Raw genomic sequence first — 26,847 nt, forward strand, 5'->3', positions numbered from 1 at the left:
GGGAGCGGCGCTGGGGGCGGCGGCGGCGGCGGCGTTCCGGGCGGGGGCGGGAGTCGGGCTGCAGCTCCGGCGTCCGTGGGGGAGGAGCGGCGGCGCGGCGGCGGCGGCGGCTGGGGCTGCTGTGGCGACGGACGCGAGGCGGGTGGCAGAGGAGACCCAGCCCTGCCCACATGGACAGTCGCGTCGGCCCGGGCTGATGCATTCACTCCTGGGCGGGGTGGGCGCACGGCCGTAGCGGCGCGGCGGCAGCGACGGTGGCGACGGAGAAAGGGGCGAGGGGGCCTGAGGGTGGCTGACGGTCGCCCGGACCTCGCCGCCCCGGTGCGGCGGCTGCGGCCATTTTACGGCCCGAGACGAAGGGAGGCGTGTTCCTGCGCCCGCCTTCGACCTCTTCCTGGGGGCCCGCGCTTGGAGGAAGCTTCTCAGGCGGCCGGGGGGCGGTGAATGGGGAGTCTGGGGCCGAGAGGAGCCGGGCCCGGGAAGCGCCGCCGCCGCCGCCGCCGCTCGCACTGCCCCGGAGGGCCCTGAAGGCCGCCGCCGCCGCCGCAGCCCAGGCCGCGGGCCTCAGCGCCCGGCCGCCGCCGCCGCCGCCGAGAGGCCCGGGCGCGCCCGGCCGGCTTTTGTGTGGGCCCGTTTGGACCAGGCGGCCGCCTTCCGCCTTGACGGCCGACTCGTAGGCCCGCCACCCTGCGGCGGCTCCCCGCGTGCGGCGCGGCCCCTCATCCCGGCGAGTGTGGCGGCCGTGGGGGCCATGGACTAAGGAGGCGGCGGCGTGGGAGGAGGAAGATGGCGGCTGGCAAGAGCGGCGGCAGCGCCGGAGAGATTACTTTTCTGGAAGGTACGGCTCATCGGAGACCTCGGCGCGGGGGGTGGGGAAAAGGCCGGGAAACGTCGACCCCCCCTCCCCGCACCCACAACACCCTCCCCCGGCCCCCCCACTCGCACCTCTCCCCCCCCCCCGCATCTTCATTTATTGGCGAGGATTGGGTTGGGGGGGAGGGGAGGGCTGCGGAGGTCGAGGGCGGCGGGGGCCGGCGGGGGCCGGCGGGGGCGCGGGCGGCGAGGGAAGACGCCCCGGGAGCGCGCCGGGTTCGAGGCCGCCGGCCCTGGCTAGAGGGGCTTGGCCGGGCGACTGGGCGCCGCTCGATCGGGCTGACGGCCGGGTTTGGGGGAGAGGGTGGCCTTTGAGGGCACACGCACAAGTCTTTTGACGTGGTGTGTGTATAAATCTCCCCCCCCCCAAAAAAAAATGGTGGTCGACTAAAACCCTTTGGAGCTTGAGCGGCGAGGGCGTTTGGGTCTGGCCGGGTGTGCGGCGACAAGTTTCCAACCCTCGGGCTAACGTGAAGTTGGGGGGCGCCACTGCTGCAGGGGTGGGGGCCGGCGAGGGGGTCGTTGCCCGGCGGGTGTTAACACTCTCAGAGCTCGGGACCTCAGAGGCGTTTTGCAGCTCGCCGTCACAGGAGGTTCGGGTCCTGGCCTGAAATTTTTGGCAAGTGTGGTGGGTTAAAATACGTAAAAAAAAAAAAAAAAAGAAAAGAAAAGAAAAGAAAAAAATCAGTCGGGGGAAACGGAGCAAGAGGTTCCGCGCGGCACCTCTTGATGCAGTGGGTAAAGGAAGAGCGGGGAAAGTTTTCGGCCGTTCCGGCTGCGGGTCCCGGGGAGGGGAAGTTCGGTCTTGGCCGTGGGGCCAAGGAACCGGGCCCAAGGCAGGTTTGGCTGTTGGTGGGCGACCCTGGCCCCTCGCCCATCCCTAGGAGGCTCCAGCTCAGTTCAGCCCGCCACCCGATTTCTAGGCCAGGGACGCACCATTTTCCACGTTGCTTCGTTAAATTCCGGATTCCGTGTTTGCCCCAGTCAGTAATTGAGATGGTTAAGTGTGAGGGACGTTGAAGGAGCTGTTTGCTTGTGCAGGGGATTTTTAAAAGTGTTCACTGCACTTTGATGACTGTAGAGGTACGTTCTCGACGTTGCATTAGCTCTGCTTGATGAAAAACTTAGAAGCGTTTCTTAATTTAGGAAGCCCAGTTTGAGTGTGGTCAGGGTTCGGTAGGGTGGATGGGCATGCCTCGTTTTACTGTTGCTATCTGTGCCCCTATCCCAATATTCTTCCATTGAACTGTAATATTAGGGTATCTTTTGGGGGAAATGTCTTAATTTTCTTAGTTTTGCTTTCTTGAGTATAGCAAGGCAAAGGGGGAAAAAACGAATTCTGCTGTGCAAGCCAGTTTTTACCGAAAAGTGGTAAGAGGTGTTATGATAGTCTAGATTAAAAAGAAAATGAAAATCTTGTACGTTTTTCTGGGCTGTTTTATTATTATTATTATTATTATTACTGACCTCCATGCTAGTTTGAATAGGATAGATACCTGCCATAGACTGAAGGTTTGGTATTTGCATTCTTTTCTGTTTTGTAAAGGAAATCTCAAAAGATGGCTTTTGAGGGTGCTTTTTCAGAATGTGGATGGTTAAACCTTTGTGCCTGTAAATTTGGGAGCTTCTAAAGGCTTTTGAGTTTGGTTTGGACTATATGAACATAAGGCTAGAATGTGTAAATAAAGCCAATAGGCACAGGGCTGATACGAATTTCAAATTTGGTTTTAGTTTGAGGATCTCTGAGTGTGCAGGTGTGATATCATGTCTTCTGCAGCAGTTGTCAAAAAAGTTGAGTAGTAACTTACTTAGAACATGATCATAAGATAAAGCAAAGATTTCAGTTCTCATATTGAGTATAATAGTCTTGAGCCCAAGATATAGTACAAAGGTTAAGGTGGTTGCTTTGCATGTAGCTGACCAGGGTTCAATCCCTGGCACCACATGTTTTTTTTTTTTTTGAGCACTGTCAAGAGTGATTTCTGAGCTCAGCCAGTAGTAAGCTCTGAGCACTGCTGGATATGACCCTCTTTATCTTCCCCCGGGGGAAAACCCAAACAACAGAATCTTTCTTAATAAATGGAATGTAATTAGTACTACTTGTATTTTTGTGTTTTCTTTTTCCATGATTCTTTGGGTTCCCTACACACTTTTAGTAATAAAATACTCTACAACTTGAATTACATTTTTATTACCATATTTTAAAAATATTTTCTAGTAGGGGCCTAAGATTCAATATTTAAAACATATGCGCCTATTTGCCATACTCTACAGTAGACTTAAAAATAAAACTGAAGTGGGTTTTCATTCATTCATTCAATATTTTTAACAGCCTTATTCCAGTAGACACTACCAAGATGACTATAGTGCTATATGGTTATAAGACTGAACCTATAGTTTAGTGGGAGAGGCTTTTAAATTATAAAGTAAAAGTCCATTTAGAACAGTCTTATTCTGAGTGTTTTTTTTTTTTTTAAGTTTATTCACCTTTTTCAGGTCTGCTCAGCTATGACAACCTACTTAATTTGTTTGAGTTTTGGCCACACTCAGTCATACTCAGGGATCATTTCTGGTGGTGGTTGGCAGATTGTTTATGGTGTTGGGGATTGAACTAGGATTGGCTGTGTGCAAGACAAACCATATTAAAAGTCCTGTTCTCTCTCTGGTCCCCTGACAACCTACTTAAAAAGAACACTGTCGTCCTCTTCCTCATGTTTACACATACAATATTCCCTATTACTTTTTTTTAAAAAAATAATGCCAGTTCATGTTTGTTTTTATATATTTGAATCTTATGAAATAAAGTATAATAAATGCTATAGAAGAAATACACAGTAATGAAACAAAGGGAAAATCATTTTACATAATGTTGAAGTCAGGAAAAGCCCTTCTTAACTAGTTCAGATAGCACCAGACCTGTGAGATTTTAGTCTGGCAGAGAATGAGACCTGTAAAGGTGGAGGTGAAAAGGAAATCACTGACAGAGCAAGGAGAGGGTGATAAAAAGGCAGCAGCCCTTGCATGCAGGGTATTGATAGCTCATTCCAGTTTACTTCTGCCTTACATGTATTACATCCTGGCTTCATTCAGTGGAATTAATACATTTCATTTATCACTTGATTCGTGTACATGCATTGATCAGAATAAACATTTTTATTTACATTAGAAATGCACTGGCAGTATAAGGCCAGAAGGCACAATACCAGAGTTCAGCATGTAGAGTACTATTATTCTGTGATTTTGGATGGATCACATAGTCTTTTTGTGTTTTTATGTCTGTAAAACTAGAGTCACAATTACAGTTTTATTTCCTGAGGTTAATATGTTTATATATACATAACATATATGTATATACATATATGTGGTATATATTTACACACATGCACACACATATATACACACACATATGTACTGGAAATGTTTTAAAATATGTAGTCAATTTTTAAAATAATTCCAGGCACATAAAACAATTATTGTGGGGCCTTTTTGATTGTATAGAGGGTCAGGCACTTCCCTTGCACATGGCCAACCTGGGTTTGATCCCCCAGCATCCCATATGGTCACTGAGCAGTGCTAGAAGTAACTCCTGAGCACAGAGCTAGGAGTAACCCCGGAGCATAGCTGGGTGTGCCCCTTCCCTTTCCAAAATAAGGACTGTTTGGGGCTGGAGTGATAGCATAGCGGGTAGGGCGTTTGCCTTGCACGTGGCCGACCCGGGTTCAAATCCCAGCATCCCATATGGTCCCCTGAGCATCGCCAGGAGTAATTCCTGAGTGCAGAGCCAGGAGTAACCCCATGCATCGCCAGGTGTGACCCCCCCAAAAAAAAAACAAAAAAACCAAAATAAGCACTGTTTGATGTTTTTTCTTAGCAGGTGGAAGAGAACTTTTTCTGATATCTCTCCTATCTTGCCCTCTCTTATTTGAATTCTAGTTACTTTTCTTTGATTTATTACCTTTTTCTATGTACTAGCTGATTGTTCTTGATGTTTTAGGATGTTGTTATGAGAGAAGAGAATAGACTTATGTATTTTGTGTCTAGATTTCTATAAGTTGATCATTACTTTTGTCTTTACAAACTTACATTAAATATTTGAGGGAATATTTAATATTTAAGAGTAAAATTTTTAATATTTAAGAGTATAAAAGAATATTTAATATTTAAGAGTATAAAAAGGTTTTGGACCAAGAGTAAGTTAGTAAGGAAATCAAAATTGCATTTTGAATTCTAATTTAGCTTTAGGTCTCTTTCAACATTGCCTTCCTTTCTCCCTTTCCCTGTCATTCCTTATCCCTTTGCTATTTTATTCTTTTCCTTATACACTTTTTCTATTGGTATAGGGGCTGGAAATAAATGGGAAAAAAAAAACCAACCTGAAAGTAGTGAAGAATTAACCATTAATTGAAACATCCCTTTAACATATTGACAGCAATGCTGCAATATGTGTTTCTTACCACCTGGTGGCTTCATTAAATTCCACTCTCTAAAAAAAAAATTATAGTTTCTGTTTGTTTTTCTGTTTTTTTTTTTTTTGGGGGGGGTGCACCTGGCAGTACTCAGAGGTTACTCCTGACTCTTAGCTCAGGGATCACTCTTGGTGGTGTTGGTGACCATATTTGGTGCTGGAGGTTGAGTCAGGTTTTCTGCATGCAAAGCAAGTACCTGACCCACTCTACTATCATGCCCTAGTTTTGAAATAAGTAAATAAAGTTTCAACTATCACAGCTTTTTTTCTGTTTTTCCAACCAATTAAACTATTGTACATATTTCGGAGTATAGTCTGTCAGATGTGACATAAAGTGTGAACCATCTGTGGTACGTGGTGTCTGACAGGGAGAGATGCAACTGCAAGTCACTGGTGATGTGTGCCATCGTCAAAATCTCTTAAGGACTAATTTCAAAAATTGCAGTGTTATTTTTGTCCACGTTCTGTTGACTAGAAGAGCTTGCCCAACCCAGAGATAGAGCTCACTGGCGCAGAGGGTCTGCACTGTAAGCATATGGTTATTAGTTAAAATGTGACCCATCTGTGCTGAGTGCTATCCCATCAACTCCACTGTCTGTGGTCACTGGTGCCACAGCGTTTTTCTAGCTGCACCACAACAAGGACTGCATGTGAACAGTTCAAAAAAGATGTGTGATTTCTACCCATGCAAGTGACCACTCGATGTAGATCACCAGAGGTCACACTTGCACTGCTAGGAAGTGTGACCCCTGGTGAGCAATATGAACACTACAATGTCTCTCTAATAAGCACGGTCCTATAGAGTGCAAGTTCTGGTGAGAACAAGTGCAGTGATGTAACTGTGAGACAAACCAAAGTGAGCAGTGTGGCTAAGCAAGCACCTACCTAGCCTTATGTGTGTAAACCCTCCCATCCATGTAACAAGAGTTAACAACAACTGAGCAGTGTGTGTAGTGGAATTAAAGTGACACTAATTAGCCACCCAGATTTAAGAGGAGGGGTACATTATCATTCAACAGGAATGGTGGCAAAGTTAGGGTCATCTTTTTTTTTTTTTAAGTGAATCACCATGAGGTACAGTTACAGACTTAAAAATTCCTTGCTTGCATTTTAGTCATACAATGGTCGAGTATCCATCCCTCCACCAGTGCCCATTTTCCACCACCAACGGTCCCACCCCACCCTGCCTATGTGGCGGGGCATTCCCTTTTGCTCTCTCCTTTTGGTGTTGTGGTTTGCAATAGAGGTATTAAGTGGCCATCATGTTTGGTCTATAGTCTACTTTCAGCATGTGTCTTCCATCCCGAGTGGTTCCTCCTATCACCCTTTACTTGTTGGTCCCTTCTCTGTCTGGACTGCCTTCTCCCCCAGCATGTGAGGCTAGCTTCTAGGCTGTGGAGCAGTCCTCCTGGTACTTACCTCTACTATTCTTGGGTGTCAGTCTCTCATTCAGTCAAGGTCAGTTTTGCACAGCCATCTTTCCCACCTGTTACATGTATTTTTTCAACATAGTTATAGTTTGGAAAGCTAAAAAAAAAAAGTAGGTGATAGACTGTAAAAAACTAATGCTCGCTGAGGGGGCGCGAGCACTCGCGGGCTCTCCGGGCGGCTCTGTCTCACCGCCCGCGTCCGGTGCCCCAGAACCGCTGTGTGTGCTGTCAGTCGAGGGCAGGCGACGGAAGGAAGAAGGAAGAAGGCCAAACTGGTTGCTCCATCCGTTTATTTCATTCTCTCCCTCCGCTTCTCTCCTGCTCTCCTGGATCTCTCCCCATGGATCTGGCCCTGTGGATCTGGCCCCCCAACCCACTCTTACAGCCTAGTTAAATCTCCACAGCATGAGGGGGTTGGGGCATACACATAGGTGTGGTCCCCATCAATAGGGTAAGGTTCCTTTCCCTTAGGGGATGCATCTCCTAGGACTTAATTCTCTTTCAGCAGGAGGATCCACCCAAGGGCGGAGTCCCATGAATGTGTTTCTCTTCTCCTCAGCCAGCAAACATATAAGAATTCATAATATTAATCATTTTGTATGGACACAATAAGAGATGCATTAAAGCTTATAGAATTGCTCTCCTGGGGCCATCTCAGTCTCAGACTACAGTGCTCAGGCCAGATCAGTCTTTCCTATCTTCCTGGCAGGGTCCCAGTCTCATAATTACTATTGGATCATGACAGCATTTGTCTATGATCAAGCTCTTAACTTATAGTTAAGAATTAGGCACTTTGGCCAGGCCCATCTCGATGCCAGGGTAGCACATAACTCACCGCTTGCCTTGGATCCTTCCCGTCCCACGTCGGGGACCCTACTTTGGGGTGCTAGGAACTGAGGGCAACTGAGGCTTAAGTGGAGAAAGCAGAGGCCCGGGAGGGAATAATATTTGAGGCCAATTAATTCCCAAGTTATAAAAACATAATATTGTCTTCTTGTGTCTATACAAAACAGACATAGCTTTAAAGTAAATTATTCAAAAGGCACAAGAAGAGGAGAAAGGCAATATTAACTTATATAATATAAATTCAGTATCCTAGGAAGGTCTGACCTTGCAAATTAGCAGTCAGATTAAGGGAAAGCCACGGATTAACTGTTTTGGGGAAGAGAACATGGAGAAGTGATTATAGCTAAACAAAGGGATGGGAGAGATTCGGGAACACCTTGGTGGGTGAGACTGGGGTAAGCCTAAACTCTGGGTAAAACCGGGACAAGCTACTTGTGGCAAGGAGGGAAAGGGCAAAGTAATGTCATCCTACAATAGACCAAGAAAGAAATGTTTATTGCTAATTATCAGAAATGCAAATCAAATAAAAGATGTGAGTCTACTTTATACCTGTGAGAATTTTCTACATCAAAATTTACAGAAAGTAGTGTTGGTAGTAATTATGGAGAAATGGGAACCCTCTTACACTTTTTTTGGGAATGTAAATTAGTCTGGCATCTCTGGAGATGGATGAATCTACTGTTAGAGTCAGCAGTTCCATGCCAAGGTATCCAAAGAATATCATCATCATCATCATCATCATCATTATCATCATCATCATCATTCTGTTGATCGTAGATTTTCTCGAGCGGTCTCAGTAACGTCTCCATTCGTCCTAGCCCTGAGATTTTAGAAGCCTCTATTTACTCATCCTTCTCAATGGTGCCGCATTGGAGGCGCTTTCAGGGTCAGGGGAATGAGAATCATCATTGTTACTGGTTTTGGCATATGAATATGCCACGGGGAGCTTGCTAGGCTCTCCCATGTGGGCAGGACAGGGAACTCAGGGTAGCTAGGCAGGATCTCTGAGAGGGAGAATTAGGCTATCAGATATTGCATGCGAGGTGGCCATGGGCTTCCGGGAGCTTGGTTTTATGGTCTCTGGATGTTGGTTGCTGATGGGATTACACTGTGTGTGTGGGGGGGGGGGGGCACATTTTCTGGGTGTGACTGCCTAGCTACTGGAAAATTGGGGATCTGGGCAAAAGAGTCCCAGTCAAGATCCAAGCAGGCTTGGAGATCTCAGCCCCGGGTACCGAACACCTGGGTTCCTCTGCTGGTTCCTTCATCCAAAGAATATAAACACGTTAATTTGAAAAGATACACGCAAACTTAATGTTCATTATAGCACTATTTACTAGAGGTCCTATGATATGAGAACAACAAATGCTCAGTGACTGACAAATGAATATATATGCACAATGGGGAATAAGTCAGTCATGAGGGAAAAAATGGAATGTTATGTTTCTTGACAATATAGAGGGAATTGTAGGGGATCATGGTAAGTGAAATAGAAGGAAAAAGACACAGACAAGAATAGATCACTCAGGATGCACAGAAAGATAAAGAAACAGACAAATCTAATGAAAGGCTGTGGTTATAGAAGGGAGGGAGTGGGGGAATTGGGTAGGGGAAAGGGGCTGCTGTGTACTGTGGTGTAGTGATTTGGTGGTTGTGTGTGATGGAATGACATAGGAAAGTCATGAAATTGTACCCCTAAAACCCATCTGTGTAAAGCAATGTTATGTCAGTTTCAATAAAGTAATTGCAGGGTAGGAGAGATAGACAGGGGTTAAAGTGCTTACCTTTCATTTCACCCTACTGACCCTGGTTTGAATTCCCAGCACCACAGGTTGTCCCCTGAGCACCATTAGGGGTTATTCCTGAGCACAGCCAGGATTATCCCCTGAGCACCTCTGGTTTGGCCCCACCCCCGAACCCCAGTAAAATGAGTGATTGGAGCAGTTTGTACTTTATTTCAAAGGTGTACATAGCAACATAAATATTGATTTGACTTCTTTGATAAGAAATGGAATCAGGAATCTCTAATACTGCAAATAGAAAAATTTTATTTGGTGATGTCTAATCTTTCTGAATATGTTAGTCTTTGTCATTTTTATTTCCTGAAGTCTTAGAAAACGTGTTCACAATTTTCAATATTAAAAAGGAAACTAATGATAAGAAAACTAAGTCAGAGACAGCTTAATGATCATAGTTACAACCCATTTGACTTGTACACTTAGTCACATTATTTTGAATGATACAACAATAGATGATTCGTTATTGTGAACTGCAAGTTATAGTTGCCAACCTCAGCAAAAAATGACAGTGAGTAGGGCCAGTGAGATCCCTTAGGCTGGATTACAGACAAGAGATCTGAGTTTGTTACCCAACATTATATGGTCCCCTGTGTACCGCTGAGTTTTGGAGAGTAGTTCCCCAAATCAAACAACAATAAAATCAACAAAAAGATCACTTGCAGAAGGTAGATTATGGTATCCATCTGACACTAAAAAGTTTTGCTCAGCAGCTTACTTTTTGGACTACCTTATGGTTTTGTACGTTCTTAAATTCATCTTCTCTAAAATGACCTTTGTGTCCTGAGGACATAGACTTTTAGTGCTAAAATTGGGACTGTCCATGCAAACTGGAATGTTTGCACACTTGTCCCAAGTTACCAGTGACTACCTTGAGTTCATATGAAAAGTTATAGTAAGTGGTAAGTGAATATTAAGTGAAGTGCAGTGAATAGTAAAAGATAAGTCAGTATTCTGATTTTATCTCTGGAGCTGTTTTTGCTATTTCAAATATGTTTAGCTTGATTTTCAATAGGGTTATTTTCCTACCCACATTTATTGCTGCAATCTTTAAAATAGGAAAGGGAGAAAAAACAGACTGCTACTATATAGTAAAAACAAATTTCTCCAACCATGGAAGATATTTTTTCTGGACAGTAAAGAGCAATAGCAATAGATTCCCTTACACCCATAGCAAATTGCTATTGTTTGTTTTTGTTTTTGGGCCACACCTGGCCCAAAAATAAGTGCTCAGGACTTATTCCTGGCTCTGAACTCAGGGATCATTGCCTCAGGAGTGCCAGGGATCAAATCCGTGAGAGCTGCATGCAAGGCAAGCACCCTACCCACTGTACTATCATTCCAGTTCCTGTAACTTGTTCTTTATTATATTAAAAAAAATCGTAAACACTTCGTATTCTCACAATCTGCTATATCTTCACAATCACAATATCCCGTTAATCACTGATTTCTCGGGCGGGCTTAGTAACATTTCGTCCTTTCCCTGAGATCTTAGAAGTCCATCTCGACTCAGCCCTCCCAACGATGTTGCACTGGGGGCTCTTCAGGGTCAGGGGAATGAGATCCAGCTTGTTACTGGATTTTGCATATGAATACACCATGGGAAGCTTGCAAGGCTGTCCCATGTGGGCAGGAAACTCAGAAGACTGCCAGTTTCTCCCAGAGGGAGAAGTAGGCTAAAGATATCGAGTGGCCGCTTTGCGGCCACACGCTTCTGAGAGCTTGTTTTTAAGTCTCTCTCTGGATGTTAGCCGATGATGTTATATCTTAATCTGCCATAAATCTTGGAGACATGGTATAGCTCATTGTTCTTCAACCTTTATATACTTATCAGGGAAAATAGAATTTATCTGTAGACTAATTGCTACGACAAAGAAAAAATAATGTAGATAGTATTTCATTTACTAATTCCAGTGTAATAAAATTATAATTTTTTAGCTAGTGCAATATCTGCTGCTGCTTTGCCACTACTTGATCAGATGAGAAATTTCTGGTGAACTGCCAGGAAATTTCCACAGGCTGATGCTGCTCCTTAAGCCTACAGGTTGAACAGGGGTGTAGCTATTACTTCTTATCACCATAACCTTTGTTAATTCTGCCTTCATGAAAGTCACTGTCTCCTGTCTCTTACGAATGCAGTTTGCATGAGATAGGATGCCAAATATTTTGGCGTTTAATCTCCTTCAGTCCAAGTTAGTCTTCTTTCTCTATTATCAAAGATAAAATCAGTTTTGCCATTATAGAAGTCTGACAGTCTTTGTCAGCATTAATTTACTAGCCTCTTAATTTCCCTTTTCTTACATACAGAGGGTTTGCTTGTTTCTCAAGTTTATCTTTTGTTTAATTATAAAGCTTTGTCAGCTTTTGCCTTGTTGAATTGCTTGGGCATTTGATTTTTTTATGATTGTTTGATTTGCCCATCTTACTGAGTTCTCCTGCTACCTTGAAATCCTCTTGTTTTGGAAACATTTATCTCAAAGTCCATTTCTGAGTTTTTCCTTTTCTGACACTTTAGAACTTGGTATGCACCAGTTTGAAATAATTGCTTTTGGAAATTATATATTTTAAAGTAACTACTTTGGGGATGCTTTTCAATTTCAATTTCATCGAAGGTAGAAATTTTCAGTAATTCTAACATCATCATACTATTTGCCGACTGACAATGATAGACTATATTTAGACAGATGTTTATTTAATACCATAAATTTGCTAAAATGTGCACTAATCTAAATATTAATGTTCTGGTTGCTGTCTAGTAACCACAAAATTGACCATTTCCTACTTTACTTTTTTTTTTAATTGAATATTTGTGAGATACACAGTTACAAGGTTGTTCATGATTGGGTTTCAGTCATACAATATTCCAATACCCATCCTTTCAACAGTGTACATTTCCCACCACCAGTGCCCCCAGTTTCGCTCCTACCAACCTCTCAGCCTTCCAGCCCCCAGCCTCCCCTGCTGCTATCATAGTCACTTCTCTTCTTTCTCTCTTGACTGAGGTATTTATTAACTGATTTTTTTTTTTTGCTGGAAGAGCTTGCCATTTGAGCAAGAAAATGTCATAGATAATACAGAAGTAAATGAGTGTGACTGTTCCAATTGGATACTAATGTTTGAATTTCATGTAATCACATTTCATAACTCCTTTTGCTCTCTCCTCCCACCCCCACCCATTCTTAACCTAACGACCTTATAAAAAGAGGACACACTAGATTTATTTGGATATACTTTGCTGACACCTAACCTAGTGTAACCCTTAGCAATAAAATTGACAAATTGTAGGGCACATGCAATTTCAACTTCTAACTATTACTAAATTGATCTCTAAATGATTCCACTCACAGTTTTAAAGTTTCTGTTTATGCACATCATTCTCTATTTGGTGTCAGATATTTTAGAGTTTCCAGGAGGTGTTAACCAGACAGTGATTTTAATTTATAATATCATTTTATAGTGAGGTTGAGTATTTTTATAACTATATTAAATTATTCAGTGTTTATTAAGCATAAAAAATACCAAGTGCCAACTTATTTAATTCCTATTTAGGATGTATGAGAGAACGAAAAAAAAATACCTTATTATCATGTTTTCAGTGCCAGGGACTGAACCCAGGTCTTATACATGCAAGACATGCACCTTTACTATTGAGTCACAGTCAGTGGGTAGTTTTGTGTTTTTATTTGTTTTACAGCCACATCTGGCTGGCTCAGGACTTACTTTTGTGTCTGCTTAGGGATCACTCTTGGTGGGACTCTGGGGACCATATGTTGTCTCAGCTATCAAACCTAGATGGGTTACATGTAAGGCAAGAGCCTTACCCACTGTACTGTATCTTCTGCTCCTTTGATGGGTTAGTGTATGTTACTTGTTCACATTATCTACTCTGTTGGTTTTTTAGGTTGGAATGTTAGAGTTCTTTTGTGACTGATTGGGGGGGCAGGTGTTGGGTTTTTGGGCCACACTTGGTGGTAGTTTGGGAATCCTATGTGCTTATTGCCTTTGAGTCCACTATCTTAAGGAAGAGTACTTGTTGGAAAGATATCTTAATTTTATTGCCTCTACTTTGTGATTCTGTTCTGAACTTTCTCTTCTGTTAATATTTGCCTATTCTTTTGACAATACCATGGTGATTGGATTATTATAGCTTTTTAGTAGGTCTAAGGGCAGGTATTCTTCTAGATTTTTCTATACTCAAGTATTATCTGGCGATTATTTTTTCTTTTAAAATTTAGAGACAGTGTTTTGGCATCAATAAAATAACTTGCTGAGAACATGGCTGCAGTTGTGTCAAATCTGTGAGAACTGGTATCTTCATTGTTTTTTTTTAAATAAAAATTTTATTTTATTAAATCACCATGTGGAAGATTACAATGCTTTCAGGCTTAGGTCTCAGTTATACAATGCTGAAACAACCATCCCTTCACCAGCACCCATATACCACCACCAAAAAAAAAAAAAGACCCCCCCACACACCTCCCATCCCGCCCCCCCACCCCCCGCCTTGTAACTATTGCGGCCGTGCGGTTTTGAATTTCCGTACTTTAATAACTAAGTCCAGGGAGATTTCTTCCAGATATTGGATCATTGCAGGCTTGAAAATCCAATCTGTGGTCTTCATAATATGGCGGACACCGCGCCCTTCATCCGAAGAGAGAGAGAGAGAGAGAGAGAGAGAAATCCGGAAGGAAGGGAGGGAGGGAGGGAGGGGGGAGGGGGAAGGAAGAAGGAAGGAAGAAGGAAGGGAGGGAGGAAGGAAGGAAGGAAGGAAGGGAGGGAGGGAGGGAGGGAGGAAGGAAGGAAGGAAGGAAGGGAGGGAGGGAGGGAGGGAGGGAGAAGGAAGAAGGAAGGAAGAAGAAAGGAAGAAGGAAGGGAGGGAGGAAGGAAGGAAGGGAGGGAGGGAGGGAGGGAGGGAGGGAGGGAGGGAGGGAGGGAAATCCCCCTCCTGGGCGGGCACGGGGCCAAGGCTTAGTTCTCAGGCTGGAGACATTCTGCGAGGAGTTGCCCACGCCGAAAGAGGTTTTGCTGGGTCTGGATTCACGCTTGTGCAGCTGCGGAGAGGCCGCACATGTGTGCGGCCCCCGGGATCACATCTCGGCGGTGCCTGCTTGAGCAAATCAGTCATTTTCAAACGTGTGAAACCTGAATAGTTGGAGCAAAAGCCACTTGATAGTGGTATATAATTTTTTTATTTTTGGGCCACACCTGGCTGTGCTTAGGATCTTTCATTCTTTTTTTTTTTTTTTTTTTGCTTTTTGCTTTTTGGGTCACACCCGGCAATACACAGTGGTTACCTCCTGGCTTTGCACTCAGGAGTTACTCCGGGCGGTGCTCAGGGGACCATATTGGATGCTGGGAATCGAACCTGGGTCAGCGGCGTACAAGGCAAATGCCCTACCTGCTGTGCTATTGCTTTAGCCCCAGGATCTTTCATTCTTGCTCTGAGCTCAGAGAATCACTCCTGGTGATTCTGATGGTGTTTGGGGGGACTTTGTGGTCCATCCTGGAAACTGACCAGGATTGGCAGCATGCCGGGCAAGGGCTCTTAGCCCCCCTCTACTCCACTCCCTTTACTCTTCTCTGACCTGCTAAAATATTACCTTTTTTTTTTAATGTAGGAGTAATGATATTTATTCAATCATTGATAAGGCTGATTGAATTTGGCATGAACTCCACTTTTTTTTTTAAGTTTTTAATTGAATATCTATGAGATAGACCATTACAAAACTGTTCATAATTGGGTTTCAGTCATACAATGATCCAGCACCCATCCCTCCATCAGTGTACATTTCCCACCTCCATCGTCCCCTGTTTCCCTACCACCATCCCCCAACACCCCACTCCCCCCCCCACCCCACCCCCAGCCTCCCTCTATGGGAGACACTTTCCTTCTTGCTTGCTCTCTTCTTTTTCTTTTGTGCATTATGGTTTGCAATACAAGTGCTAAGAGGTCATGGTGTTTTGTTCAGGGCATTCAGTATTTTTATCGGGACTATAAGGCTGGAAAATATTATTATTATTATTATTATTATTATTATTATTATTATTATTGCTTTCTGGGTCACACCCAGCGGGTAGGGTGTTAGCCTTACACGCGGCCAACCAGGTTATTATAAATTTATTTTATTTATAATAAATAAAATATATTTATTATTATTATTATTATTATAAATAAAAAGACTCACTAGCTGTTTTCTTTTCAGTCTTTCCAAAGAAATGACTTTAGGGTCTGTTGCTTCCCATTTTTTTCTTGTTTAATTTTTTTGGTTTTGCTATGCTTATTATGCTTTTTTCTGTTTGCTCTAGAATTAGCTATTAAAGATTAATCTTAGGTTAATTACTTTAAATTTTTCTTTTCTAATATATGCATTCAGTATTAGAAATTTCCCTAGAACACTGCTGTTAAGTACTTCTCAAATTGGGAACTTAGTTTTCATTTCCATTTATCTCAAAGTGGTATCATATATCTCAGATTTCTTCCTTGATCCATGTGTTGTAGAGAATAATGTTTAACCTCCTGTTAACTGATGAATAATACCTATTAACTGATTCCTAGTTTATGTTGTGATCAAGAATTGTATGATTTGTTTCTTTAGCTTTGCTAAGGTGTGGTTTGTAACTAATAATGCGATCTGATGATTGTATAATCAGTGAGCATGAGCACTTGAGAAAAAACTGTGTATTGTGGCATAGAACAGTCCATGTTGTCAGTTATCTTGAGGGGATTGTTGTGTAATAAAGTTTATCTATATTCGTATTGTTTATTGATAGAGGTGTGTTGAAGTCTACTATTAGAGAGGATTCACTTATTTCACCTTGAGTTCTCTTCTGCTTCTGTAGATTGGCACTCAGATTCTTGTATGTTAAGGATTGTTGTCTTCTTGGTACCACTTGTATATTATTTGGTTTTAAATGTATCTTTATACATTTATTATTTTCTTGGGGGGGGCTAAGCCACACCCAGTTTAGGGGTTATTCCTGGCTCTGCGCTCAGGAATTAGTACTGGCAATGTTCGAGGAACCATATGGGATGCTTGGGATTGAAAGTGGGTCAGCTGCATGCAAGGCAGACACTCTACTCATATGATCACTCTGGCCCCACCACTTTTATAATGTGCCCTGTTTATCCTTAACAACATTCCTTACTTTGACATCTGCTTTTTGGCTATTGTTAACATGCATATATTTCTCCTTTAGTTTTTCAATGAGAACTTACCTAATGGTGCTGAAAATGGAGTCTGGGACCACTCCCAGCAATGGTGCTCTTCCTTGGCGATTTGTGGGAGATCTCGCAGAACCAGGGATTAAACTCAGGGCCATGCATATGCTAGTCACGTACACTGCCACTTGAGCCAGATTCTCTGCCCTACCCATTACTTTTCGATCTGTCTTTTTTTTTTTTTTTTTTGTAAGGTGAGTTGGGGTTGGGAGCTACACCCATACACCTATGGAGTTTAGGATTTACTCCAGACTGTATGTTTAGAGATCACTCCTAGTGGGATTGGGACTGTATAGGGTGCTGGGAATTTGAACCCAGATCAACTGCATGGAGGGCAAGCACCTTACTCTACGTACTGCCTCTCTGGCTCCAGTGTCTTTTAATTTAAAGTAGGTTTCTTGTAGATAGCACACAGTTGTATTTTCTTTTTTGATCACTCTAATAAGCAATTAATAAATACCTCAATTTATGTATTTTGAATTGCTGTATATTAAGTGATTATTGGTACAGGTAGATTTAATAGACATATAGGGGGTTGGGCCATACCCAGGTGTATTTAGGGTTTACTCCAAGTTCAGTTCACAGGGATTACCCAGTGGTAATCCAGGACTTAATGTGGTGCCAAGAATCCAACTGGAGTTGGCAGCACGCAAGTCTGCTGTTGTAAACCTTATCCGTGTATACCTATCGTGCCAAATAGATCATATTTTTTACTATTTTCTATTTGTTGCATTTCTTCTCAAAAAAAATTTTCCCCATTGATTTTGTTTCTTTTGGAACACACACACCCTGCTGCTGGCTCTGTCCTTGAGGATCATTTCTAACAGTGCTTGGGGTACCATATATGCTGGTGATCAAACCTGAGTTGTCCAGGTGCAAGGCAAGCACTTTAATTCCAGTACTGTTTCTTTAATCCTGGTCCTCCTTTCTTTTTCCTGACCCTTTCCCCCCTTTTAAAATTTTTAAATTGTTCATTTTATATGTTTAAATTTTTGTGTTTTGGAACCACAGCCCTCTGGCTCTGCTCTGAAATGACTCCTGGAAGTGCTAGAGGTGCCCCTATGTGATGCTTGGGGGCGGCTGTGAACAAGTAACGTGCCTGATTGCTGTACTATCTCTCAGGCTCTGCTTTCATTTTTTTTTCTCACTTGCATTTCAGTTAATTATTTTTAAAATTTAGTGGTTGCTTTTAAATAGTTTGAATATTTACAACTAATCTAAATTCACTTTCAGATAGCATTACTGCATAGGTAGTATGAAAATCTTACAGCAATAGAATGATTTTATTTTAGTTATTTTTAATTTTTTAAAATGAGTCACTGTGAGATCGAGTTACAAAGCTGATCATATTGGGTTTCAGTCATGCCATGTTCCAACACCCATCCCTCCACAGGTGTACATTTCCCACCACCAGCATCCCCAAGTTTCCCTCCACTTCCCCCAGCCTATTTCTGTGGCAGGCACTTTGTTCCTCTCCTCCCTTCATCCCTTCCTTTCTCTCCCCCAACTCCACCTGCTTTGGGCATTATGGTTTGCAATATAGGTACTGAGAGGTTATCATGTTTGTTCCTTTACTAATTTTTAACATGCAGATAGAATGATTTTAATACCATTATCTAATCCCATATATTATTGATGAGGCTTACATAATCAAATGTATTTTTATTTTGAGCAACTTGAGCAAATTGTTATTGTAAATAAAAATCTAATAAAGATAGGTTTTTATTTTATCTTCCCTTATTTCTTCTGATGATTTTTTTATTATACGTCTGATTTTCTGACCTATGTATTTTCTTTCTCCAAAGAACTTTTAATATTTTTTTCAAGATTTAACTAATTTCCTCAAATTTTGTCTTAGGAAAACCTTACATTTTTTCTTCCCAGCTTTTTCAAACTAATTGCATACTTTTAAAGTTTTTGTTTGTTTTTGGGTCTCACTCAGCCATCCTTGGAGCAGGCTCTGGGCTTCGGGGACCATCTGGTAACAGGGGTCGGACTGCGTGCAAAGCAAGTGCTCTACCCACTGTACTATTTGTCTGGTCCCCTAATTGCATACTTAAAAACTACAATCCACACAGGCTGAAGAAGTGGATTGCACTTCCTCAGTTCTGGCATTCATGCTTTGCATGTCATACTGAATACTGAAGAGCATAACCCCCGAGTACCCTGTTGTGGTCCCCTATTGTATTTTCCAAGAATTAAAATCGTTTACCACCCTGTACCCCCATGGCTGGGCTGGAGCGATAGCAGAGCAATAGGGCATTCGCCTTTCATGCTGGTGACCCGTGTTCAATTCCTCCGCCCCTGTCGGAGAGCCCGACAAGCTATTGAGAGTATGGAGCCCGCACGGCAGAGCCTGGCAAGCTACCCGTGACGTATTGGATATGCCAAAAACAGTAACAATAAGTCTCACAATTAGAGATGTTACTGGTGCCCGCTCGAGCAAATCCATGAGCAACGGGATGACAGGGACCCCCATGGCTACAGTTAAACTGCAGTTCACAGCCCATAGTAGGGTGCTTTGGACTAGCCTGGTATTTACTATAGATTTTACTGTCATTCCACCTTGCCTATTTCTGCGCCGATACACCTCCTTTCCCTTCCTGGCAGTTATTGATTGGTGGTGGAGCCTTCATTATAGGAATTCTTGGTACTGTGATATGAAAAGGGGCAGCATAGTCATTTAAATTTGATCCAATCACATTATTTTCAGAGATGGTAATATTTGTTGGCTGTTACTCAATAGATTGGTGGCATTTGGCCTTAAAATTGGCTTTTTTTTTTTGCTTTTTGGGTCACACCCAGCAATGCACAGGGGTCACTCCTGGCTCATGCACTCAGTAATCACCCCTGGCGGTGCTCAGGGGACCATATGGGATGCTGGGATTTGAACCCGGGTCGGCCGCGTGCAAGGCAAACGCCCTACCCACTGTGCTATCACTCCAGCTCCTGTGAACTCATTCTTTAAAGCTTATTTTAACCGTGTATTAAATTTTATTTTTTCCTTAGAGTTTATATTTGCTGGTTATTTTGAGGCTATTTTTTCCCCTTCAAAATAACTTTTATTGTAACCTCCAAAACTGAACAAAGAAGACATAGACTCATAACATGACTATTGTAAGCTTTAGATTTTTTTTTTTAGTCATCCTAAACAGACATTCTGTACCCATTAGAAAAGATGACCCTTACTCCTCTTTCCCTTCAGAGGTAACTTTGGTTCCACTTTTTCTGAGTTTGCCTATTCTACAGTACTACTATAAAGTATCTACCTCCCTCTCCCCCCTCCTCTCCTTCCCATCTATTTTGTAGCATATATCAGATTTTCTTTCTTTTTTTTTTTTTTTTTTGGCTTTTTGGGTCACACCTGGCGATGCACAGGGGTTACTCCTTGCCTTGCACTCAGGAATTACCCATGGCGGTGCTTAGGGGACCATATGGGATGCTGGGATTCGAACCCGGGTCGGCCACGTGCAAGGCAAACGCCCTACCTGCTGTGCTATCACTCCAGCCCCTTTAATTTCTTATTGACTCTGTGTGTACCTTGTTTATTTGTTTACCTGTTGATGAAAATGTATTGATTGAAAAATACCCTTTTTGGTTATTTATTTTTTTAGTGGGGTAGAAGTTGCTACTTCTGGGCTATTCCACTCTCTGTGCCTCCGGGTTGCTTCTAGTTTTGCCTGGGTAATCATGTGATTCCAGGGCTTGTATTTGGGCCAGTTGCATCAAATTGTGTACTCCAGCCTGTTAAACACTTTCTGCAGCCCCATTTTTGTGGGAAGTACATTCCGAGTGTAAAAGTATGGTGTAAAAATATCTGAGTTTATGCTTTTATTTTGTTATATTTACAGGAAGTGGAAGTGAAGATCATATAGTAACATGTTTAATTTTATTTTTGTGGGGAGAGTACTGGCTTGCATACCGGGTAGTACTCAGGGCTTACTCCTGGCTCTGAGCTCAGAAATCACTCCTGATGGCTTGGTGACCATCTGGGCTGCTGGTGCCACTGTACTATCACTCCAGTCCCCTCGAGTGAATTTTTTTTTTTTTTGAAGAAAATGTTTACACCATTTTAAATTCACAGTAGGAGTGCAAAAATTTTTAGTTTCTTGATGTTTTTGCTAACACTAAATTTTCAATTGTGTTAATAGCCATCCTTAAAAACAACAAAATAAATTTGTGAAAGCTATGATGTTATTGAAAGGAATGAGGACAGGTGGAGGTTAGGAAGAAGGGGTTAAAGAATCTTATTGGTGATGGGATGTCACTGAAATTTTGGGTGGTGAATTCTTATATGCATAAAGTAAACTAAAAGTAAATCAGTAAAAGGGAGAGAATTTGGAAAACATTTTAAAAAATCAATCCATCAAATTTAAAAGTTGCCATCCTAATGGATCCGAATAATAGTATTTTATTGTTCTAATTTGTACTTCCCTAGTATTGAGTAATACTAAATATCTTTTCTTAAGTGTCCATGGTTTCAGTTATGAAATTTTGTGGCCTCTATATATTTTGAAAATTAGGCTCATGGACCTGGTAAATTGACGTTCATAATTAGGAATCTCCTAGCCATCAAGTAGATGCCACTTTGTCTTTTACTTCACCTTCAGAACTCAGATTCATGGACAAGACATTATAGCTATCACCACTCTTTGTTTTGTTTTAGGGCTACACTCAGCAGTACTCAGGGCTTACTCTTCACTCTCTACTCAGAAATTATACATTAGTGGTACTTGGGCATCATATGCAGTGTTGGGGATTGAACCAGGTGGGTTACAGGCAAGGCAGGGACCTTAACCTGTGCTATCTTTGTGCCTCCTATTCTCTTTTGTGGGTTAATTTTTTTTTCTTCTAGTGTACCCATTTGGAGTGATGCCACTTAGGAGTACTTCTCTCCAGTCTCACTTTAATCTTCTTGAGGTTTTAGCTTTAATTTTGTTAAAGCTCAGGCTGTTCGTCATTAGTTTTTTATCATTTGGTACTAAGACATTTTAAATTCTGTCTTTAGAACTTTTCTCTTTTTTAAATTTACACTTTCTAGTAGCTTCAGAACTCTTAAACCATATACCTAGATAATTTTTAAAAAGTATTATTGATTTTGATCTACAATTTTTTGGGGCATTGAAGTCACCTTATTGTCAGCACAGAAAGCTTTGATTTTGGGACTTGGGCAGTAATATAGTGCTTGCCTTGCACACAGCCCACCCAGTTTGATCCCTGGCATCCTATTTGGTTCCCTTAGCCTCCAGGATTGATTCCTGAGTAGCCCTGGGTGTGGCGCGCCCCCCCCCCAAAAAAAAAAGAAAACCTTGATTTGTTTCTTTTCAGTGATCTAGACATAGTATCATGAATTACAATTGCTAATTTCAGAGAAATAGTTAACAGACATGGAGATATAGGGTTATTTATTAAATAAATATATTTAATTTGCATTTGTCCCATTACCACCACCATTTTATTATAATTTGAAGCTTCTGTGTAATACATTCATGTAAGTGAATGATTGTAAACAAGTCAATTGAGATTTTAATTTAATTCTGATTTGCTTCAAAAGAAGCAAGATGTTTTGTAATAATCAAAAGGCAAACATTAAAATCTAGAGCAAGCAGAACCTGTGTAGTCTCGATTTTTATTTTATATCGAAGTTTATTAAAAATACTCATCTCAGTTTGTTTTTATTTCAGCTTTGTCTAGATCAGAGTCTAAGAGAGATGGAGGTTTTAAAAATAATTGGAGCTTTGATCATGGAGAAGAAAGTGAAGGAGATACAGAAAAAGAGTAAGATTTTTTTTCCCTTCAATTATGAGAGTGAAGATTTTCTTAGGACAGTTTATAGTTAATGGAAATAGTTTTTAAGTAATATTCTTAAAATACTGAACTCTTAAAAGATTAGTATTGAGGACAGAAATAGCAATTCTTTATTGCTGAATAATTTCACTGTTATTTCAACTTTGAAATGTGTAATATTTACATGTAATATATGCAACTTTAGATTGAAAATCAGCCATACTACAATTAAAGAAGTTATTCTACTATGAAACAAAAAATCCTGGCTGGAGTGATAGTACAGTAGGTAGGGTGTTTGCTTTGTATGCTGCTGACCCAGGTTTGCTTCCTGGAATCCTATATGGTCCCTCAAGCACTGCCAGGAGTGCAGAGCTAGAAGTAACTCCTGAGCATTGCCAGATCTGCCCACCCACCCTCCTAAGTCCATTGAGACAGTGATTTTTGAAGAGCCACTATTTATTATGAATAAGTGAGTCTAGATCAAGGGGTGGGGGATCAAGATCTCATTTTCGGTGGGGGATTCGGGAGGATGGTGGATAGAGGAGGGTAGGGGTGGGTAGGAGTTGTGGTTACCCCCAGTATGCTTAGGGTTTATTCTTGATGTGTTTTGGAGATCATATGGGATGCTAGGGTCGGATTTGGGTTGGCTGTGTGTGAGGCAAGCACCCTACCTGCTGTGCTATGTATTCTTGCCCCCAGATTCTGAGTTTTACATGAAAGTTTACGTTCCATAGTATCTTTCTTCTGTTGCTATTGTTTCAGTTACCTCCAGTGAATCGTAGATTAGATTGCCACCAAAGAGAGCAGAATCTCTGTTAATGATAAACATAGTTGTTCACCCAGACAGAAGTTAAGCAAAGTGTTTATTACACTTTGTTAGTGTATTTGGAATGACTCTTGTGTAAAAAATTTAATAATAATTCTAACATATTTGCATGTTGTGAAGTTTGTATTTCAAATTCATCCTGGCTTTTAGTTTCTTAACTTACTGATCTGGTTTTCTACTGGCCAGAATAAATAAAAGAAAACAGATAAACACCTTGTGTTCTATCTAAATTATAAATACATTTAGAAATTTTATATGAGAAGTCATTCAGAATATATTGGCTAAATATTGTAGGTGCTTCACTTCTGTCTGGGCACTAGCTCCGCTGATCATTACCACTTTATGTACCTTCACGTATCAGATGTTGAACTGAAGTTTATTTGAAGGAGAAATTTGAACTGGTAAGTTTCTCACATAAAATCAGTGTATTAGTCTTTTTTAAAAAATTCTGATTACTTTAAAATGAAGTACATTTTTGTTAGCCATTTAGTGTCTGCATATATATGTATATACATATATATAAATTTTTTAAAGTAAAATTGTTTCATGTAGAAAATTGTTAAGGAGAGTCAGAGAAAGTATATTACAGGTGGACAGTAGAGAATGCAATCTATCTGTTGTTTTTAGACTTCGAAATCTAACGTTGACTAGAAAGTATGTCACCTTTTGAGCATTTGTTGTAACAACCTTATGAAGTTGGGATAGTATAAATAATGAAATGCTTTGTTATCAATAGGATTTTACTAAATAGTGTAGCAGTGTTATCTTCAGAACGATGTACTTTTACTTTCATTGTTAGATTGGTGTTCTGTTAAGCACATGCTTGTATGAAAATTTGCTCTTTAAAGGTATTATGTGTTATGTATCATTAATGAATTACACTCTTTGGTACATGTATGTGAATTCTTAGGGACTTTGACCTTTTTCAACATGTTGATCAACACACTTTTTTTTATGTTAGGTCTTTTAGAATATCACAACAACCGTTTTCAGTGAGTTTATTTCCACAGAGGTTTACTTGGTTAAAATCATGAGAATTATTTTTATTAGTTAATATTGTCTTATTTCTTTCCTTTTCTTTCTCTCCCCTCACCATTTCTTTCTGATTTGGGGGCCACGCCTGGTGATGCTCAGGGCTTACTCCTGGCTCTGATCTCGGGTCAGTCCTGGTAGCCTTGGAAGACTATAGGGTGCCTGAAATTGAACCCAGATTGGCTGTGTGCAATGCAAATACCCTACCCACTGTATTGTCACTCCAGTCCACCCTAATAATTGCTTTCTTTTTGTTTGTATTGTGTTGAGTTATATCGGTTCCTTGTTCTGTGCTCAGGAGTGACCTCTGGTAGTGGGTTGGGGGACTATATGTGGTGGGGATTAAGCACTTTACCCTATACCATGTCCACGGCCCCAAAATTAAGATGGGGGGACAGAGTTGAACCATATCCAGCAGTGCCAAGGATTTAATTCTGGCTCTGTGCTCTCAGGGGTCACCTAGAAGGCCTCAGGGGACCATATGCAGTGCAAAGGTTCAGCTGCATGCAAGGCAGGTGTCTTAACTACTGTACTATCTTTCCAGCCTTGCTGAAATTTCCTTACCAGTTTTCTTTTTTCTTTTGTGGTGAAGCCAGAGCTCTCAGGCATGGGATATATCACTGAGCTACACTTATCAGTTTCTTCTCTCTGTTTTGTTTCTCTTTTCTAATTTCAAATCCAAGACAGTAAAGTATTTGTTCTTTTTTGTCAGTAACCAACAAACTTTTAGTCCAGGGGTTTGTTTCTATTAGTAGGTCTTTTTTTTTTTTTTTTCTTTTTTGGGTCACACCTGGCAATGCACAGGGGTTACTCCTGGCTCTGCACTCAGGAGTTACTCCTGGCGCTGCTCAGGGGACTATATGGGATGCTTGGAATAGAACCAGGGTTGGCCACGTGCAAGGCAAATGCCCTACCCGCTGTGCTATCGCTCCAGCCCCATTTTTTTTTTAAGTGACACTTAAAAGTCTATGTCTGGTGTCTTATATGTACAAAGTTAGATTGCTGTCACACAGATCATTGGGTCTGCAAGGCCTAAAATAGTGCTATAGAAAAAGTCTTCTAGGTTTTTTATTTTGGTGAGCAAAGATGATAACATTTCTTAATGTGTATGTAATATAGTTGTTACTTAAGCTTCTCCCCCTTATTTTTTATGTAGTGAGGCAAATCTACTTAGTGTAGATGAAGATGAAGATTCTGAAACTTCAAGGGGTAAAAAGGCAAGTATTTCTCTCTAAATTTTTTAGGTTATAAAAACCAGTACTTGACAACAAGATACTTATGTTTTTAATGTATATTCCACTCTACCCTCCAGCCTTTAATCATGTGTCATATCCAGTGCTGTTCCTAGTGTCTTGTTTATTCTTTCAGAGACATTTAGACTTTTAACTAAAAATTATCCTCTTTTTCAGTGCCTGTGTCTGATGAACTGATACCACCTATTTAATGAAAAATATTTGTGCTATGTACCTTTTCTCTTCCTAAAATAAATAGTAAATTAGCCTGTTGTATAGTTTGTCTTACATAGATGTGTAGGGTGAATTTTTAGAAGTAGAGCTGCTATGTCAATTTTGATATATTTCTAATGTTAGACTTGATTTATAATGGCGTTAGCAGTGTCTTGAGACTGCTGATGCTATTATGCAAGATTTTGTCAATGTTAACCTTTTGATCTGTACCAGTGGACGAAAAGTATCTCAGTGTAGTCTCAATTTACATTTCTTTCATTGTGAAATTGAACTTTTTTTTTCTCTCACTGCAGCTGTAATGGGGTTTGGGCCACATTGCGTTGTATAGTGGGTATTCCTGGATCTGTGCTCAAAAGTGACCTGTGGCGGTGTGGTCAAAGAGATCTGAACTAGGATTGTGGCTGCTGTGGCCAAATGCAAGCTGAATGCCTTACCTCCTATACAATCTCTCTGGCACTTAAACAGCTTCTCTTATGCATATCCACTTCATTTCAATAATTGTTGATAATAGCCTTTGCCAATTTTTCTAATTTGTTTTTGCAATATTACTGAACCACATAAAATTCTATTTATAGTGAATCTGAGACTTTTGTTTTTCTTCACGTTTTGACATTTCCAGAACTCTGGATATATCTTACGGTGATGTCATGCATAGTTTAGTTTTTTTTTTTTTTAATTTTGTGTTAAGTGTGTATATTAAAGCATCTTAAATATTTTTTTAGGTTTCTGAATTGTGGCAGTTTTGAGAAATGGGCCTATTGCTATCATACTGGTTTCCTCTCTTACCAAAATCAGGGTTTTTAATTGATAGTTTGGTTAGGTGACTTTGGGAGTTCTGGGAAGACCATTGCCATTCATTTACATGGGGAAAAAAATTAACCATTCCCAGGATTTAAAAGTAAACTACCACATGTCATGAAATAGGAACATTCAAAAAATTTAATTGAATCACTGTGAGATACAGTTACAAAGTTGTTCATGATTGAATTTCAGTCATACAATGTTCCAACACCTATCCTTTCACCTGTGCAGACATCTTGCCACCAGTGTTTCCAGTTTCCCTACCCCCTCCACAGCCTGCCTTTATGGCAGACATTCCCCCAGCCC

The 26,847-nt window shown here is 41.2% G+C and overlaps 1 protein-coding gene across 3 annotated transcripts in view; it reads left to right on the forward strand.

The window, feature by feature from the left end:
• Positions 1–453: 453 nt before the first annotated feature.
• Positions 454–26,847, forward strand: part of SENP6 (SUMO specific peptidase 6) — a 109,142-nt gene continuing 82,748 nt past the window's right edge. Inside the window, exons 1-3 of one of the 3 annotated variants that reach the window (XM_055137234.1) lie at positions 454–838; positions 22,314–22,407; positions 25,431–25,491. In XM_055137234.1, coding sequence (XP_054993209.1) covers positions 787–838; positions 22,314–22,407; positions 25,431–25,491 — 207 coding nt within the window. In that variant the 5' untranslated portion in view covers positions 454–786. The remainder of the gene's footprint in view (positions 839–22,313; positions 22,408–25,430; positions 25,492–26,847) is intronic. The other 2 variants (XM_055137235.1, XM_055137237.1) reach the window with 2 other exon arrangements.

Source organism: Sorex araneus, chromosome 4, assembly GCF_027595985.1.
Source record: "Sorex araneus isolate mSorAra2 chromosome 4, mSorAra2.pri, whole genome shotgun sequence".
In the NCBI taxonomy this organism is placed as follows: domain Eukaryota; kingdom Metazoa; phylum Chordata; class Mammalia; order Eulipotyphla; family Soricidae; genus Sorex; species Sorex araneus.